The sequence below is a fragment of the Misgurnus anguillicaudatus genome, chromosome 22, assembly GCF_027580225.2.
Source record: "Misgurnus anguillicaudatus chromosome 22, ASM2758022v2, whole genome shotgun sequence".
Classification (NCBI taxonomy): domain Eukaryota; kingdom Metazoa; phylum Chordata; class Actinopteri; order Cypriniformes; family Cobitidae; genus Misgurnus; species Misgurnus anguillicaudatus.
In genome coordinates, this window is record NC_073358.2 from 6,595,884 (window position 1) to 6,614,121 (window position 18,238).

Here is an 18,238-nt window from a genome sequence, read left to right on the forward strand (position 1 = left end):
TGCACGCACGCACAAATTTTTATTTATGTATATATAATTTTTTGCATAAATATATATAGATATATAAATAAAAATTTCACTTTTATTTTGTATCCGATTAATCTTTGAACAGCACTAATATTTACCCAATAGCAAATTAATCATAGCCTAATATGTAAATTATCCTTCATCTCTATCCCAAATGCACATTTTATCCATGACATACATTTTGTGCCATTGCTTGACCTTTGTTCTGTTATATTAGAATCCTTTTTTACTTCAACTAGTGAAATTAAATAAGGTACACATCCAACATCAGTAATGAGAGGTTGCACACACACCTAAAAATATGTCAATATAAATACTTTACCCATAATAAAACTTGTCTTATATGTCTTACTTCAATTAACTTTCCTTAACATAAATGAGGTATGGGTTTGTGACCCCTTCAGACTTGCATAAACATTTTTACACTAGTTTAATTCATTTCATCTAGTTACAAACTAGTCTAAACTCCCTTCAGGTTTATCACCAGAAAGTAAATTCATGATGTGTTCATAATAATAACATTATAACTAATGCGTTTCAGAATCAGCCACCTAAAAGAGTTCCTCTGTCCCGAGCCGGTTTACTTTGTTAAATCTAACTTTAAATCCTTGCAGCCAATAACCAAAACCAATAGGAATAGGAACATGCACTACAAAAGTATTTCTAGCTTGAATGTATTTTTTTAACTGTAATAGTAAAAAGGCAAAAAGTGTTTAAGGAATAAATTATGTTTCTACGGTACAGCAAACTAATTTGAATCTGAATAGTCAACAGTTTAATCTCTTCCAACATTGTGCGTCTCAGTAGGTCGATCGATTCGGTAGATAAACTCAGCGGGGAGGAAATATCCCAGGTACTCCACTGTGTCTGGTGTGGTGTCTATGTAGTAATGGCCTCCTTCACCATGATGACTGAAACCATGAGTATGCTCCATTCTCAGATCAAGACCCTGTGAATCAGACACTTATTTAAGCAAAAAAGCTTACTTAAATGTTACTGTAGATTAAATTACTTGCAACCAAAAAAAATTTGTTTTTAATACAAGCAATATAGTTTTGTATAAGAAAAAAAAGAAAACATTTTAATATAAAATTATTCATTTGTGTTTAATTAAAGCAAGGTCATATACAACTAATAAATGATCACTTCTAATTAAAGTATTCTCTTAAAAGGTGGGATGCACAAAATTGTATAGCAAGGAACACCCAAGCTTGTTAAAGGTAAACACCACAGTTTTTCAATATTTTACTATATTCTCATTTCAACTTAGATTAATTAATACATACCTATCTTTTTTCAATGCGTGCAATTAATCTTTGTACAGCGCGTCCTGAATGTATTAGCATTTAGCCTAGCCCCATTCATTCCTTAGGATCCAAATAGGGATGAATTTAGAAGCCACCAAACATTTTCATGTTTTCCCTATTTAAAGAGTTTAAAATTTTAATGAGTAGTTACACGAGTAAATATGGTGGCACAAAATAAAACGTGGAGATTTTTTAAGCGGATAAAAATGAAAACTATAATGTACGGCGGAACAGCACTTAGTTTGCAGCACTTCGACCTCGGCGCGCAGTAACATCACCATGTAACAGTCTTTAAATAGGGAAAACATGGAAGTGTTTGGTGGCTTCTAAAATCATCCCTGTTTGGATCCTAAGGAATGAATGGGGCTAGGCCAAATGCCAACACATCCACAACGCGCCGTACAAAGCGGTTTTAAAAAAAGATAGTAGAACATAGTAAAATATTGAAAAACGGTGGTGTTTTCCTTTAAAGTCCCACTGTGGTGAAAATTCAGTTTTAATTGTTGTTGATATGTCGATGTGGTGTTTTTAATATGCTTCAAGACAAACTACGTGCAAATTCGTCGTTCAACACCACCGCTGAGTTTTTATCCATAATATTTGAGCTTTCCAAAGACATCTCATTTCTGCGCTTTAAAATCACACACACACACATGACCGATCACATCATCAGATGTTAAAAACAGTTAGTGCGCAAATGTGCAGTTCAAGCATGCATTGTGAAACCGGACTTGGCAGTTATGTGTCTGAAACTACCGAAATTAGCACTATTTACGAGCATGAAAGGATGGAGGCGGGGACTAATTTGCAAATTCAAAGATATGTGAGTGCATATAATAAATAAGAGAAATCAAGCAGTTTTAAAGCATGTAAAACTTTACATATGCTATCATGATGCTTAAAAATGAGTTTTAAGTGATAAAATAATCGGCCACAGGGAGACTTTAAAAAAGCAGGTATCATTGTACTTTTGGCAATATAGTGTTGTTTTACAATTATGCTTAATATTACTGACAACAGAATGAGAAGCATTGACATGATCGTGTAAATTTATACTTACTGGGTCTTTGGACACCATAACACTTTGACAGATAAATGGTGCACTGACTTCAAAATATTTGAGCCATTTGTCAACATCCTCATTCGTTTTCAGTGGGCAGGAGGAGAATTCACGTGGCTTTAAATGCATGAGAGCAAAAACAAGGTTATGTTTACTTACTGCATCATTCTAGTTAATAGTGTTTCATTTAATATTTTTAATTTATTGTTATGAGATCAACATAAAAACTTGTTACATTCTTGTTTTTTGATACATATACATTTTATTTTTTACCATGATGTGGATCTTTGCCTTCCCTTTTTGTATGATGAAAGTTCCCCCCAAAGCAACACTTTTCTCCTTATAATGTTCTTCCATGGCTTTTCTCATGCAGCTCACAAGACTGTCCTCTCCGGTCCTTCTGCACGCTTTCACCTCAATGACCTGCAACGACATTGACAATTACTAATAATACTATCACAAGCATGCTTTTTTTAAAGGCTGGAATGCTGTTTGCATAACACTACACCTAATACTACAGTAAATATCTTGTTTACGCACAGAGACACAAGGAAAACATGTTATGAGTCGCATTAAATTATTTTATGAAGATTTGCATCCTTTTAAAGCTACTATACAGCACTATAGCCACTGTCATTTGTTTTTTGGCTAATACCTTACCTTTCCAGGTTTACCCTCACATGCATAGAGGTTTGCAAGAAGGCCAAAGTCACAGTCATCGAACCTCTCGCTGTATTTCTCCTGCAGACATTTTCCATCCACTGGGTTGACGGTGGAGAAATAACTACCATTCACCACAGGTCTCCCATCAGCTTCAGTCAGCACCAGAGGCATTAACTGGAAGATGACAGAACAGAGCAATGCATTAAACCAAAGCCCTACAAGACCAAAAATAAAAAACTTCTGACCAACAATTAAACCTGACATCAAATGTACCAGAAATCAATAGATACGATAATTTTAGTCTTGCATGACTGAAATAACAGCAAACAACACTGCGGGCGGCGCGACTACCCTAAAGGGACTTTGATGATAGTCCGATTTAACATCTAAGGTAACATGAATCCCATAATTTTGCAAGGTCCATATATGCAACATTAAAGGGGCCATTTCACAAGACTTTTAAAGATGTCAAATAAATCTTTGGTGTCCCCAGAGTATAGATAATTTATTATAACGTGTTTAACATGGTAAAAATGCCACTTTATAGGTGTGAGCAAAAATGTGCAAGTTTTTGGGTGTGTCCTTTTAAATGCAAATAAGCTGATCTCTGCACTAAATTGCAGTGCTGTGGTTGGATAATGCAGATTAAGGGGCGATATTATCCCCTTCTGACATCACAAGGGGAGCCAAATTTCAATGACCTATTTTTTCACATGCTTGCAGAGAATGGTTGACCGAAACTAAGTTACTGGGTTGATCTTTTTCACATTTTCTAGGTTGAAAGCAGCACTGGGGACCAAATATTAGCACTTAAACATGGAAAAAGTCAGATTTTCATAATATATCCCCCTTTAATGAAAAGATAAATAGAGGAGCTTTTGGGCCATTGTTATGACTATAAATCTTTATTTCATTTGAGTGCATATGTTATAAAAAAAGTTCAGGTTAACGTATTGAACAATTTCATATAAAGCTGTTTTCATCACAGCTGTTATATACACACCTCTCCATTCATCCCAACTGTCTTAGATGAGACGGCACCGGCACCAAGTATAAATCCACCGGGCAGCTCTATCTCCTTAGACACAGTGTTCATGTTGTACACCTTAAAACAAAAGTGTGCAATAAATCAAGATACAAATTAAGAATGTATTTCTTTATGAATATTATAATATATATTTATTTATAGTTTATTAACAAACCTTATCCACTTGAACCAGTGGAATCAAATAAGGTACACCTCCAACATCAGTAATGCGAGGTTTTCCACACAGACCTAAAGTATTAAAAGAGTAACACGTGATAAACTAACAGTCTGTTACTACCTGAGATATGAATTCAGCTATATATGTACTCACCTTTAACAGGAAACCTAAAAGGCTCTTGTGTGAGATCTGGACAGTCGGCGACAGATACTTTAACATCAGCAAAATTCTTATTCAGTCCCAACTCCAGCACTGTTACACAAAATTATTTAATAATGACAATTAACAAGTCGGGCCTTAAGAAAAGAAAATCATGAGTAAAAAAATAATTTTTAGTATTTACTACATTAGTAAACTTCCAATATACTGTAGTGTTTTTTAACCTTTTCAAATGTAAATAAAACTGTATTTACTATTGTTAATCAATTCATTATAGTTAATACTACATAATAATGTAGTACAGTGGTTCTCAAACTTTTTCAACGTGTGGCCCCCCTTGTTTATTCCTTTGCGGCCCCCCAAAGAAAATCTATGACAAATGTGTTCTAAAATGTAACATTTTAATTAAACAAAACATATTAAATTATACAAAGTGGTGCTGTTGGTTAGTAGCCTTATTTTCTTTAGATTTAATCACACAGAATTCATGATAAATGAATGTATTTTATAAAATGTCATAAAACTGGGGCCCCCCTGGCACCATCTCGCGGCCCCCAGTTTAAGAACCACTGATGTAGTATATTCTTGGTTGTTATGTTAAAAAGCTGTAGTAGTAATAATAGTACAGTATTTTTTATGTTTACATTACAAAAACATAATAGTACTACAATATAATAATGCTGAACTTTGGACTTTGTCATTTGAGTTAGCTCAGGACAAACAGAATGAAACACCTCTATATTTTTCATTAAAGTGAAATGTAATTAAAAGGATTACCATGACATAACTCTTTGAGATCTGGTAGATGAATCTTGAACTTCTCAGTCTTGTTGTCGTGTGTCATTTTGTTGCGTGGATGTGTTCACAAGTGTCAGATTCATACAGCCAAATCACATGATCAGGAGCTTTTTTCCGTTTTTCTGCAACATATGAGAAATGGGCTGTGTCCGAAGAAGACCCCTATAGTGGTGTCCATAAGCATAGTGGACATAACTGGATAAGTGCACTAGTTTAATCAAACGACGCACAGCACACGTCTACAACCAATGCTAACCGCTACTCTTCTACTAAATGAGGAGGCTCGCAACAAATGACCGCGGTTCGGCGGAAGATCAGGTAGACGCAGCATTTCTGGCCATCCCAGTGTCCGAATTTCACTCTTTAAGTGGATTATAATTAGTGAAGTAATGTAGGGATGAGGGTGTAAGTGGCCATTTAGATCACAGCCAGGGGCATTGCAACTCCTGGAAGTGTTTTGATTGGCCACTCAGATGACGTGAACAACACGCTTCCTGATTCGCTCCTGCCAGAGAAAAGGTTTGAGTCGCCGTTTTCTGATGATTTATTTTAAGTTACTATTATTTTATTGATTTCATCATTAATGTTTTTCTGCATTTTTGTTTAATATATAAATATATATAATTACATAAGGTAAAAAAAATTAACTTTGTGGCGCTCTCCTGTGGATAATTTACTTGAAGTACACACAAAACCAGATCATAGTATAGTGATTTTTCTTATTCTTATTTTTAAAGATTTCAATAAAAGTTAATCATAGCTAATGTGTTTTCTTATTTTAATACATGAATATACTTTTATAGTCTTCAGAATACAGGAACATAAATGCACGCCGCCCTCTTGGGGTGATTTGGGTGAAGTACACCCAAAATCACCACTTTTCTATCTTGATAAAAAACATATTTTTGTGAATTTGTTTAACGTTTCAATTAATATTTTTTATGAATTTCATTATTGAGTTATGCATGTTATGTGTTTCCGTTTATCCTTATTAAAACGTATTACATATATTTTTAGAAAGTCCAGTAACCAAACAAGTAACCAAAAACATATCTGCTTGAAATATGAAGTACACCTGAAACTATTTTCTGTGTCTAAAGTCAACCATAGAATTGTCATTGTTTTATGCATTTTATAATTAAATCATACGCTTTCTGAAGGAATTACATTCACTTTCAATTTTCTATAAAATCTAGCTGGATGAACATAACTGCACACCGCCATCTTCTGGTTATCTTCTGGTTAAGTACATACAAAACCAGATTTTTCTTATTTTTATAAAAATAAAATTATAAAATTAAATCATAGCTAATGTTTTTTTAACACATGAATATCTATACTTTTATAGTCTTTAGAATACAGGAACATAAATGAACGCCGCCCTCTTAGGGTGATTTGCATGAAGTACACTTGACACTTTTTATCGTGATAAAAACTTTTTTTAAATGTATCGTTTCAATTACAATTTTTATGGATTTAATTATTAAATAATGCATGTTATGTGTTGCCGTTCATCCTTTTTAAAACTAATTACATAAATATATATTTTTAGAAAGTCCGGTAACCAAACAAGTGAATAGAATTGTCCCATTATAGACTTGTCATTGTTTTATGCATTTTATAATTAAATCATACGCTTTCTGAAGGAATTACATTCACTTTCAATTTTCTATAAAATCTAGCTGGATGAACATAACTGCACGCCGCCATCTTCTGGTTATTTACGTACACACAAAACCAGATTTTTCTTATTTTTATAAAAATAAAATTATAAAATTAAATCATAGCTAATGTTTTTTTAATACATGAATATCTATACTTTTATAGTTTTTAGAATACAGGAACATAAATGAACGCCGCCCTCTTAGGGTGATTTGCATGAAGTACACTTTACACTTTTTATCGTGATAAAAGCTTTTTTTGTGTATCGTTTCAATTACTATTTTTATGGATTTAATTATTAAATTATGCATGTTATGTGTTGCCGTTCATCCTTTTTAAAACTAATTACATAAATATATATTTTTAGAAAGTCCGGTAACCAAACAAGTGAATTGAATTGTCCCATTATAGACTTGTCATTGTTTTATGCATTTTATAATTAAATCATACGATTTTTGAAGGAATTACATTAACTTTCAATTTTCTAAAAATAATCTAGCTAGAATGAATATAACTGCACGCCGCCATCTTCTGGTAATTTACGTGAAGTACACACAAACCAGATAATAGGAAGGTATGATTTTTTTACAATTCTGTATTGTTTATAGTTTTCAATAAAAGTAAATCATAGCTAATGTGGCATGTATTATTTTTTTTAAAATACATGAATATAGGAACCTAACTGTGATGATTTATGTAAAGTACACAAAATCTTTTTCTAAGGCTTTCACTATAAAAAGGTAATTATACTAGTGCCTTAGCCTTATTTTTATATCAATTTAAATAAAAGTAATCGTAGGTAATATGTAAATTTTAAATACATGAAAAAATATAAGTGCTCAAAAGTCATAAGGATTGGAAATGACATTAGATTGAGTAAATTATGACAGGTTTTATCAAAGGTAACTTGTTGCTAATTTTGAAATAATAATGAATTGTTTTCTTCTGCTGATCTGAAAACTGGTTGCAATACTATTACATAACTTCTGTTACTTTTATGACTGTTGCATGAGTTTTAAAATACAAATTTCTGCTTATTCCATAGCACCGTGTTGCTTTGTATATTATGTACACTGTATTATTATTATTAACAGTGCAAAAAAATCACTTAAACCACTATAAAACAGTGATGTATCTACATAATGTACATAAGTTCAAGTTGAACAAAAACAGGATTAATAGTGAACAATGTAGTATTTTTTTCATTCTGCATCCTCAGGGATGATGTCCCCTTGCATATTCACAAGCGCTGCACAGACTCTTAGGATTTTGTCTACTTTGTGTGACAAGCTAACAGGAACAGTCTGGGAGACAATTTTGAACACCCTTAGCCGTCTGATCACTTGTTGAATCACATTGAATATGCTTTTTGTGCCCGTAACATCCTCATCAGACGATTTTCCATCTTTGTGAGTATTATCTGGCGTGACCAGATTTACCCCTCTCTCAAACAGCAAACTTCGAATCATAAAGCCTCTGCCTGCCATCACTTCATCGCCAGGTTGAAGATATTCCAAGAAGCCAGACTCTTGGGTAATCGACTTGTCACTACAGTTGCTTCCAAAAGCGGCGGAGATGAACATAATATGTCCAGAGGGAGCAACAGCAACCAAATACTTGAAAGTATTACTTGAACAATAGTCACTATATGATTCCTGATTGCGAGCTCTTTGCAGAACCGTTTCAGAGCAGTCAATGATGCAGGTGGTGTTCGGGAAGTTTTCCATAAAGTGCCGAGGCCTTGTGGCACGGATTGTTCCTCGTGGCAGCCAGGGAACGTACGCTCTCGTGTGCTCCTCCATTGTGTCAATCCAGTAAGAGAGAATTTGGCTCACCGCATCCTGCGACACTTGAAAACGTTCAGCAAGGTCCCCCTTTAGTAAATTCAACTTTAGCTTCATCATGGTCATCGTTATTTGATCCGTTGTGTGCATCTCAAAATTACCTGTGTAGAACTGCTGCAGATATTTAACATGCTCTTTATACAAACTAAGAGTGAAGCCGGTGTACAATAAACAGGTAGTGTCATTCTTGAGAATATTAAGGGATTTGGGTTGCTCTTCATGGCACTGTGTTGCAACGTGGACCCCCATTAGATTTTTTTTAGAGGCATAACTGTGATCTGCAGACGTCTGAACATCACACTGATTGAATGCGTTATTAATATGCTGCTGTGGTGGAGACATCGGCTGTGCCGTGTTGACATGACTTCGCTCAGCATCTGCAAGGAACAACACATGGACCACATTAAATTGAGCAAAACAAAAGTGTGCTAATATTGCCTAGATGGTTTCTTTACCCTGTTTGTACTCTATGCAAAATTAATTTTAAAAAATGATAAATCCATATAGAATTACGTCACAGTTATAACCATAGCGTAGCGCAATAATTAAATTATTTTTATGCCCAATCGAGGTGCCACAAAGAAATACAGAGACAGACACAACTTTTACTTTAGTGATTATAAATATTAAATCACTGCATTTTATCTTCTGTAAAGTTACCTGGTAGACCACGTGTCCTGTCGAGCCTCGGAGTCTTGATTGGAGCATCATAGCCCAACCACTTCTCAGGGAACGGATGATCTTCCGTGGGTCTTCTATCAACAAAGTGGAATGAACAAACATACGGGAATTTCGGCGGTTGTTTTAAGTTTAAAGCTTTTAACCAAAGCCGACGAGACTCCTCCCCTTTCGGCGGTGGATGAAGATCATATGGTGCGCCACATCCACACTCAGCTCTGGTGCGTGGATTGTGGTCAAAACAAACGTCTTGAAGAAATTTATGGCGTTTGTACCAGCTGTTGTGGCAACCTCTAACTGCACACATTATGCCTGTCCTTCTTGATGCCATAGTAAATATTAAAAGCCAATTAAAACTGCATACTCGTGTCACTTGCAATAACTTAAGTGGTTTACCGGAAGTCATCCACAAAAGAGCTCAAAGGTGACAGCGCGCATGCGCCCTTCTTCTTCTTTGAGCTTATTGGCGGCTCGCTTCCTTAAAAGAGCATTACCGCCATCTTCTGTGGGTAATGGATCGGAGACACAAAACCCTATTCCCCACACCATTCAGGAGTCAGAACCGTAGACTGTAAAAAAGGTCAGGACTCAAGGTTTATTATGCATTATTTCCATATCTGTATTTTCTTTTGCCATAGCTTGTTTTGCAAATTTATCTGCTGCTTCATTCCCTAATACATGAATTATGGACCGGAACTTACAAAAACGATATTATATTGTTTCCTGTTTTTCATTATATTATCTGTAATATGTCTCCAAAACACTGTCCTGTCTAGTTTCTGACTTTTGAACTTCTAGGCATAACAAAGCTGAACTTAAATCGCGCATGCTCTCTTGTTTAGTCTGCGTGCCTTCCTGGGTTGTTGTGGCTAGAAGGGATACAGCTACAGCTCTCGTGATATCTCACTGGATGATCGCTGTTTCATGCTAATTCTACCCTCAAATCTAACCCTAAACACAATATTTCACGGGATTTAAGCCGCAGCTGTATTCTATTTATCCAGAACCGCTGTTTTTCCATCATAATGTTACTTCACAAACAACATCTCGCGAGATTTGGCAGTAGCTATATCCCTTCTAACCAGAACCTGTTTCCTGGGCGGAGTTGCGTGGCGCCTTGTGCGGTGAAAACGAAACGCTGGTGCACATGGATAACGTTATTTTACGAATATAGTTCGTTTCTTAATCAATACATTGATGTTTAGGCTTGCAGAAGTACTCAAACGTACAGGACATCTTAAATGTCATCACAGCAGTCTCGCGTGCTAGGACTAAACGACACTTTTCTGGGAGAGTTTTAAAGCATGGCGAGCGAAGACGACACAACGCAGATTGGGCTGCTGGAGTTTGGCAAGAACTCCGAAGTGATCTTTGAAACCCCTTCACAAGATGTTGTTAAGTCTATTGATAAGTGTTTTAAGCAGTTCAGAAGGGATGCTTCAAATCACAAGCTGTCGCCGGACAGGCAAGTTAACACGTTATTTATGTATTGCAAATACCTGTATGGAAAAGCATAAGCTGTTAACTATTAAAGGTGCAGTGTGTAACATTTATAACGATCTCTTGACAGAAATGCAACTATATTATCAATGGTGTATAAAAACCTTTCATAAGGAACTGTTATGTTTTTATTACCTTAGAATGAGACATTTTTATCTACATACACAGAGGGTCCCCTTACATGGAAGTCGCCATTTTGTTTCTACAGAAGCCCTTAACGGACAAACTTTTTTACTAAGTTGTCTCCAACGATGACATGGTTGTCCGGTGGCGGCTACCGTAGCTTCTCTATGCGTTTTGGTGAATGGTGGACTAAAACGTTGGTTGCAATTTGCAACCTTACCACTAGATGTACTAAAATGAACACACTGCACCTTTAAAACCCTTACACCTTATTCTATTCAAACTAATGCAATCATCATTATATTCGTTAGAATATTTGTATTATTTTATAGCAGGGGTTTGTTGTTAATTTGTATGTTATTCTTCCCTGCATCCCCTACAGTGACTCTGGTGATAGCCTGTTTTTAACCCAGTCTGTTACTTCAGCGGTCAGAACTGTGAGAAGGCGAAGATCAAGACATCGATCACAGTCCATTTCCGACGATTCTGAGGATGGGAGGGAAGACAGATGCATAGAAAATGAAGACGATGAATATGAGGATAGAGGTTTAGGACACCGTCAGCACACATTGGCTGCAGGAAAAGAAAAACTCCCTCATTATATTCCTCCCAAAAAAACAAATTTTCCCTTTCTGTTGAAGTCACAAAAACATCAGCACCTGCCTGAACTGAAGCATCGAATTTTAGAGGTACATGAATGTTAATATTAGTGTGTTTTTGTACTGTATTTGTGTTTCATGAAGGTGTCTTAAAAATTAACACAGCACATTTGACCAAACGATTCGAATAAAAAACACAGACTCAACATTAAGATGAGTTCCAGCGCTTTACTTCCTGCTTTGTTCAAAACAATCGCATTCTAATGACGAAAGCGTGCCCTGGCTCGGATCGATAAAAGTACAGTGGTCATGATAATACATGCATGAGAAGCGTCGGGCCTGGTTCGGGCAGATAATTTATGATGATGTATCAGATTACATCGGGTCCGGACTTTAAAGCAACACTATGTAGTTTCCATGTAAAAATTACTTACAGCTCCCCCATGTGGTTGAAAAGCGCAACAGTACCTGGTATCAGACACTCTTCTGCAGGCAGGGGGAGGGGCGGGGCTGTGTTTCCTACCCTCCACCGCCACTTTCAGAGTGTGCTTGTAGCAGCTAGGAGGCTGCTCAGGTTGCAGCAACAGTACAATTTGTCCAGTTAAAAGTTGTTCTATCACTGAAATAATTTTAGAGACATTATTTAAAGGTAAAAAACTACATAGTGTTGCTTTAAAAGCCACGGGCCGGGTCGGGTTGTAATTGGCAGGCCCATTGAGAACTCTGCTCCAAGCCACAAGTAAAATGACCAACCCCCTGTGTCTCTACGATGTTCTGATGCAGAGTTATAAGGCTTTTTTTTGGTTGCTATGGTACCCTTATTTGGTTGCTAGGGAGTGAATTGACATCCACCAGTTATTACACTCCAAGCCACAAGTGAAACTGTCCAATCCTGTGTCTCTATAATGTTCTGATGCTTTTGCTTATAAAAGTTATAGCACACCTCTCCCCAAGCCGGTTTAAGGAAAGGTGCCTTCATATGGGTCTAAAAATGTGTGCAGATTAATCACTTTACTTCTAATCATAATGGGTTATTATTATATAATAATATTATTATTATGGTGTAATGATATAATTATTGTGGTAAAGCTAATGGTAGTTTTCCAAGGAGTGAGTTTCAGTTATCTCGAGATTCATCTTGCTTGTTTTCATGCTATCATTGGATTGTTTCTCACTGTAAATTACGGATCTAGGTTGATACTTGTTTTATCCTTTCATAAAACCCAATTTAGGAAGCTTTTCTTTGGCTCTGTTAAAGGCGGGGTGCATGTTCTCTGAAAGCCAATGTTGATATTTGAAATCACCTAAACAAACACGCCCCTACCCTAATACATGCGCAACCCAGGCAACGATGTCGGTTAGTAGACGGAAGTGTTTTTCAAAAATCATGCACCCCGCCTTTAAATAAATCACAGATTCTACTTTTTTCAGACATTAAATTTTGACCATATCTTCTCCATGTAAGAACACAAGGATGAAAAAAAGCTAGAGTCACTTATCTTACAGGGGCTAGTTTAAAAACACTGTCATTATGTGTTGTTTTATTATCTTATTTTTATTTTGTTATATATTTATTTACCAGAATGCAGAAGTCGGAGGGTTCTACAAGTGCATAAAGAAAATCCAAGAGGGTAATGTCAATACACAAGGTGTAGACATGTGGCAGCATGGGTAAGTTTTAAAAAACAATTATATTTCTAAATAAAATTAACTATTAAATCGTTTTTCCAAGATTAATTTTTTGTAAACTTTGTTTTAGGCTAAAAGAAGATTCAGATTTGGATGAGCAAAACAGTGATCACGAAGTCACAGTAGTGGTGTGTAATTAAATAACAAAAATGCTTTTATTCTATGAAAGATGTATTGTGATCTGTCTGTCTGGGGTAAACTGTAGCTAAGGTTTCAAAATTCTGGGAATTTTGGAAACTTTCATGGTAATGAATAAGGAAGCTAATGTTTGTCTGTTATACAGTTTGGCCAAATTACCCAAAACTATTTGCATTAATTCCTTAAAGGATAAGTCAATTTTCTAAAAAAAAAATCCAGATAATTTACTCACCACCATGTCATCCAAAATTTTTATGTCTTTCTTTGTTTAGTCGAGAAGAAATTTTTTTTTTTTTGAGGAAAACATTCCAGGATTTTTCTCACTTTAATGGACCCCAACACGTAACAATGCAGTTTAAACGGAGTTTGAAAGGACTCTTAATTATCTCAAACAAGGCATAAGGGTCTTATCTAGCGAAACAATTATAGTTTTTGACAATAAAAAAAAAATATGCACTTTGAAACGGCAGTGCGACCTCACGCAATACGTCATCACGTCAAGAGGTCACGGATGATGCGAAACTTACCCAGTGTTTATACAAGTGTGCAGAAAGAGGACCGTTCCGACGTTGTATGTGGAATGATACTAATTAATGTCTTTGTGTCAGTTTATTGTTTAAAATGGTCCGCAAATGTGCGTTTCATTTATGTAACACGTGACCTTTCTACATTATTACGTAATTACGTGAGGTTGCGCTGGCGCGCCACAGGACCGGAGATAGACGAGAAGTTGTGGTTTAAAAGTGCATATTTTTAATTTTTCTTGTCAAAAATGGCGGTCGTTTCGCTGGATGGGACCCTTGTGCCTCGTTTGGGATCGTTTAGAGTCTGCAATTTTAAACTGCATTAAATCTGTTGCGTGTTGGGGTCCATTAAAGTCCATTAAAATGAGAGAGGTCTTGAAATGTTTTCCTCAAGAAACATAATTTCTTCTCGAATGAAGAAAGAAGGACATCGACATTTTGGGTGACATGGTGGTGAGTAAATTATCTGGATTTTTTTTTTTTAAGAAAATTAACTAATCCTTTAATTTTCCAACTTGGAATATTTCCAATATTTCTGAGCTTTGCAACTCTACTTGTAGCTATAAGAAATGACAAGACACCGCATAGTACTAACCTGCTTATTTGTGTGGATTAATTTCAGGATAACAGTGTTTTTGCTCTGAATACCCGGACAGGCAAACCAAAAAACAGGCAAAAATGGCTCTCAGATTTCATCCTGAAAAAAAGGATCAAAGTCAAACCTTCGGAAGCGCAGAGAAGAAGGAAGGCTTGCTTACAGTCAAAACCGAGGCGTACAAGAATAAAAAGCAAAGCAACAATACCAGATTCTCCTTTGCAGTCCTCTTCTTGTTCAGATTCTGAACTTTCCGATTCTGCCAGTCCTAGACAGCTCCCTACTAACCACATTCATTCAGATAAGAAGTCTCCATTGGATGGAGGTCATCTAATTGAGGAGACGCAGGGACTAAACTCTGAAGTTGCAGCTTCTGAAGCAGACCAGGAAGATGTGAGCGCTGAACCAGACAGCACTTCCTTCTCTCCACACCAAGGCGGAGACGTGTCCGTATCGAATCATACACAAGATGACAGTGGAAGTGAAACTTTATTGCCTGATGAGGACGAGGAGGAGAACGAAGATGGGAATAATCAAAACATGGAAAAAACATCTGGAGATGATCCAGATGAAACGTTAATATTGGTAGAGGACAAAAATGATGACAGTGACGTAACTCAAATAGATACTGAAATAGGTGAATTTGTTTCTAAATCTGGACCAGGAACGCCAAGACGGAAAGGTAAGAGTCACCCATGTGCAGCCGATGAAACAAGCCAGCATTCCTCTCAGGACATCTCTACATCTCCTGATTCTCAATCTTTACTGGTCAGAGATGAACAGGAAGATAATGGCAGCAAAGAAACAAACAAACTACAAGACGTTTTAACTGACATTGATTTGCATGACAGCAGCACAAAATGCTCTGAATCTCAAGATGCTAGCCAGAGTTTTGCTCCACATGTTGAACTTTTCCCAGAAAGTGATAAAGAAAAAAATCATCAAAAGACAAAGAGGAAAACGATGTTGTTCGTGCATGCTGAAGATGCAGATGGAAACGAGACCAATGTGATTCAACAACCATCTGGACCTGTTAAGCCAGTAAGAGATGATGTCTCAAGTACCACTGAAACAACCGATAGTCCTTTGTTTAAACATGTCGGACAAAGCTTTCTTAAAAGGAAGAGGAGGAAGGAAGAGAAAATCGACAAGGATTCAGATTTGATGCAACGGGATATAGGTGCAAGTTCTCCGTGTCATGGTGATGACATCATCAGACTTAAAACTGCACAGAAGGACAACAAGGAATCACGTGAGGTGGAGGAACGAACGCAGGCCGCATCAGTCTTACGGACAAGTGAAACAGCCGAACTCTCGGAGGAAACGAGCAGGTTCTCTTTGGATTCAGACATGACTGTTATCTCACCGCATAAGAAGAAAAAGGCAAAAAAGCACAAGTTAGAAGAGCAGGATGATGCTGAGCTTGGTATAGACACTCAACATACCCAACAACACACTGAGTCGCCATCCAAAAGAATAAAAAAGAAGAAGAAAGACAAAAAGATGCAGGACAATGATGCAACCATTAGCCTTTCAAATGAATGAACAGGTGGTAAATGATTCGATTCAAGCCACTGGGATCGATCATTCTAAGCATTTGCAAAACCCTGAGGGAGTTGCACAAGAGCCAAGTGACATAGTTGAGCACATGGAAAGAAAACATCAAAGTTCTTTGTCTGAAAGCGATGAAAACATTGCATTAAAAAAAGCATCAGAACCCTTGGAGACGACGTGTAATTTAGAGGTTTCAGACAGCACGGATATCACAAAGGTTAAAAAGAAAAAGAAAGACAAGCACAAAGTGAAACAGCAGGACGCAGAGACGGGTTTAGATACTCGTAGTGTGGAAAATGTTCAGGAAGACAATGCTGAAAGTCCTGTGGAGTTGAAAGCGAATGATTCGATCAGTATCAGTGAAGACCATCAGCCTGAGAATACACAGAAATCAGAGGAAATTACAAGGAGTTCATCACCCAGTGTAACTATATTAAGATCAGGGAAGAAAAAGAAGAAGAAGAAGAAAAATAAGAGTATGTATGGATGTGATCAGCATGATTCCCACAATGTGAATCTGGATGCGTGTTCTGCGTCTCTGTTTGATGAGGTCGCTTGGGTTTCAGAGGAAGAAAACGGATCAACCGCACAAGAATATCTTGAAGAAAGACCAGCTGATGCACTTGAGCATTTGAAAAGTAATACAAAAGCGAAGTTAAATGATGCCAAAGGCAAAAACGAGAAGAGGAAAGAGGACAATACTGAGGAGAGCTATCCTGCGGTGCAATCTGGGGAAACGGTTACGCATGAGATGAGGAAGAAAAAGAGAAAGAATAAAAGGCATACAGATTATCTCACGGAAGTAAACAGTGACATACAATTAGATCGTAAAGACTTTGGAAACTCCATTGGGAGATCAAAGAACAATGAACCAAATCAGGGTGCATGTCCTATATCTCAAGCAATTGCACAGACAAAACAGACCGACTCATTTATTCAACAGAACAATGCAAAAAAACAGGTCATGACTGCCACCCTGGAAGATTCTGGAGATGTGGGGAGAAAGAAGGATATTGAATTTACGAACAGTAATAACAAGATTATATCAAGCCCTGAGGTCAATACAAGTGACGCACCCAAAATGCCCGAAAGGGGTTGGAATAAAAACAGGTGTGGTGATGAAGCAGAAAATGTATTGGAGTCACGCAAAATACAAGAAACAGAATTTAACCCAAAGGGAGATACTTGCGCAGTTTTAGCTCAAGACAATTCGGAGTCTCAGACTGATGATGCGCCGCTTCGTAAAAAGAAGAAAAGAAAAAGAGATAAAGAAAGTGCATCTATGCTAGATACGCAAACCGCTTTAAGTCACGATGAAACTGATGAGACTTTCATCCATAATGATGATGTGTTATCTAAAAAAAAGAAAAAGAAAAAATGGAAATGTATAGAGAACGATTACTGAACTGTTTCTCTCTTTGGGAACATACAGTCTAACATGGTAAAAGTTTGTAACTTTCAACTGTTTTGAAGGAAGAAAGTGATCTTAGTATCTGAGACTATTTGATCTTAACTGTATTTTTGTAGATGTATTTATAAGAGTCTGTTTAACCTAAATTGATGTGTTTTGCACTGAATTGTACTGCTGAACGCATACAATTTATTAAAAAACACCTAAGCCATGTGTATGCTACTTTATTGTGCTTTTTGTATATAAGAAGTCTTTTATTTTTGTTTCAGACACCATGGTATATTTTTAATAAGCAAAGGGTGTTTGTGTAAACAAAAATCTTATTTGTCAAACAGCAAGCAAGTCCATTTTTAGAAACGAATCTGTGCAATTTTTATCATTTTTGCTATTTCTTCTTTTCTGATTTGTGGAAGTCTAACCCTTTGCTAATGAGAAATAAAATTTTACAGGTATCCCCCATCTGTGTCTGTGTTGCTATCTATGCTGTAGTAGGCTACTGTCCTGCAACAGTGTTTCTCGGAAATTACAATAATATGAGTAAGAAGTTGCACGTGTCACATTAGTTTACGTTGTCAATTGCATTATTGCTGTTATTGTTTATTTTTTTTGCAGATTACCGATAATGTTTATGTTGTTTTTGTCTTTGCTTTGTGCCATCATGCAGCGCTGCGAGAGCTGACAGGCGAATGACGTCAAAGTACC

General features: G+C 36.5%; 3 protein-coding genes across 3 annotated transcripts; 1 reads left to right on the plus strand and 2 right to left on the minus strand.

Moving 5' to 3' along the window:
* Positions 1–708: 708 nt before the first annotated feature.
* LOC129440948 (ester hydrolase C11orf54 homolog) lies at positions 709–5,667 on the minus strand. Its single transcript, XM_055200555.2, has 8 exons — positions 5,199–5,667; positions 4,416–4,514; positions 4,260–4,333; positions 4,061–4,162; positions 3,055–3,231; positions 2,668–2,817; positions 2,395–2,511; positions 709–976 (listed from the first exon to the last, which is right to left on the minus strand). The coding sequence occupies exons 1-8, from the start codon at positions 5,263–5,265 to the stop codon at positions 803–805; spliced, it is 960 nt and encodes a 319-aa protein (XP_055056530.2). The 5' UTR covers positions 5,266–5,667; the 3' UTR covers positions 709–802.
* Positions 5,668–7,458: 1,791 nt separating this feature from the next.
* LOC129440946 (uncharacterized) lies at positions 7,459–9,809 on the minus strand. The gene is made up of 2 exons (XM_055200553.2): positions 9,386–9,809; positions 7,459–9,102 (listed from the first exon to the last, which is right to left on the minus strand). The coding sequence occupies exons 1-2, from the start codon at positions 9,807–9,809 to the stop codon at positions 8,084–8,086; spliced, it is 1,443 nt and encodes a 480-aa protein (XP_055056528.2). The 3' UTR covers positions 7,459–8,083.
* Positions 9,810–9,852: 43 nt separating this feature from the next.
* On the plus strand, positions 9,853–17,993 carry pho (phoenix). The gene is made up of 6 exons (XM_055200552.2): positions 9,853–9,983; positions 10,609–10,868; positions 11,409–11,715; positions 13,208–13,296; positions 13,385–13,442; positions 14,599–17,993. The coding sequence occupies exons 2-6, from the start codon at positions 10,708–10,710 to the stop codon at positions 16,114–16,116; spliced, it is 2,133 nt and encodes a 710-aa protein (XP_055056527.2). The 5' UTR covers positions 9,853–9,983; positions 10,609–10,707; the 3' UTR covers positions 16,117–17,993.
* The last annotated feature ends 245 nt before the right edge of the window (positions 17,994–18,238 follow it).

Excerpts from the sequence above, each read along its gene's own strand:
- LOC129440948 (XM_055200555.2), bottom strand. The coding sequence starts at position 5,265 with ATGACACACGACAACAAGACTGAGAAGTTCAAGATTCATCTACCAGAT. Across the intron at positions 4,515-5,198 it reads TCTCAAAGAGTTATGTCATG|TGCTGGAGTTGGGACTGAAT; the intron begins GTAATCCTTTTA and ends TTTGTGTAACAG. Across the intron at positions 2,818-3,054 it reads GTGAGGGTAAACCTGGAAAG|GTCATTGAGGTGAAAGCGTG; the intron begins GTAAGGTATTAG and ends ATGTCGTTGCAG.
- LOC129440946 (XM_055200553.2), bottom strand. The coding sequence starts at position 9,809 with ATGACTTCCGGTAAACCACTTAAGTTATTGCAAGTGACACGAGTATGC. Across the intron at positions 9,103-9,385 it reads CAGGACACGTGGTCTACCAG|ATGCTGAGCGAAGTCATGTC; the intron begins GTAACTTTACAG and ends TGTTCCTTGCAG.
- pho (XM_055200552.2), top strand. The coding sequence starts at position 10,708 with ATGGCGAGCGAAGACGACACAACGCAGATTGGGCTGCTGGAGTTTGGC. Across the intron at positions 10,869-11,408 it reads CACAAGCTGTCGCCGGACAG|TGACTCTGGTGATAGCCTGT; the intron begins GCAAGTTAACAC and ends CATCCCCTACAG. Across the intron at positions 13,443-14,598 it reads ATCACGAAGTCACAGTAGTG|GATAACAGTGTTTTTGCTCT; the intron begins GTGTGTAATTAA and ends GATTAATTTCAG.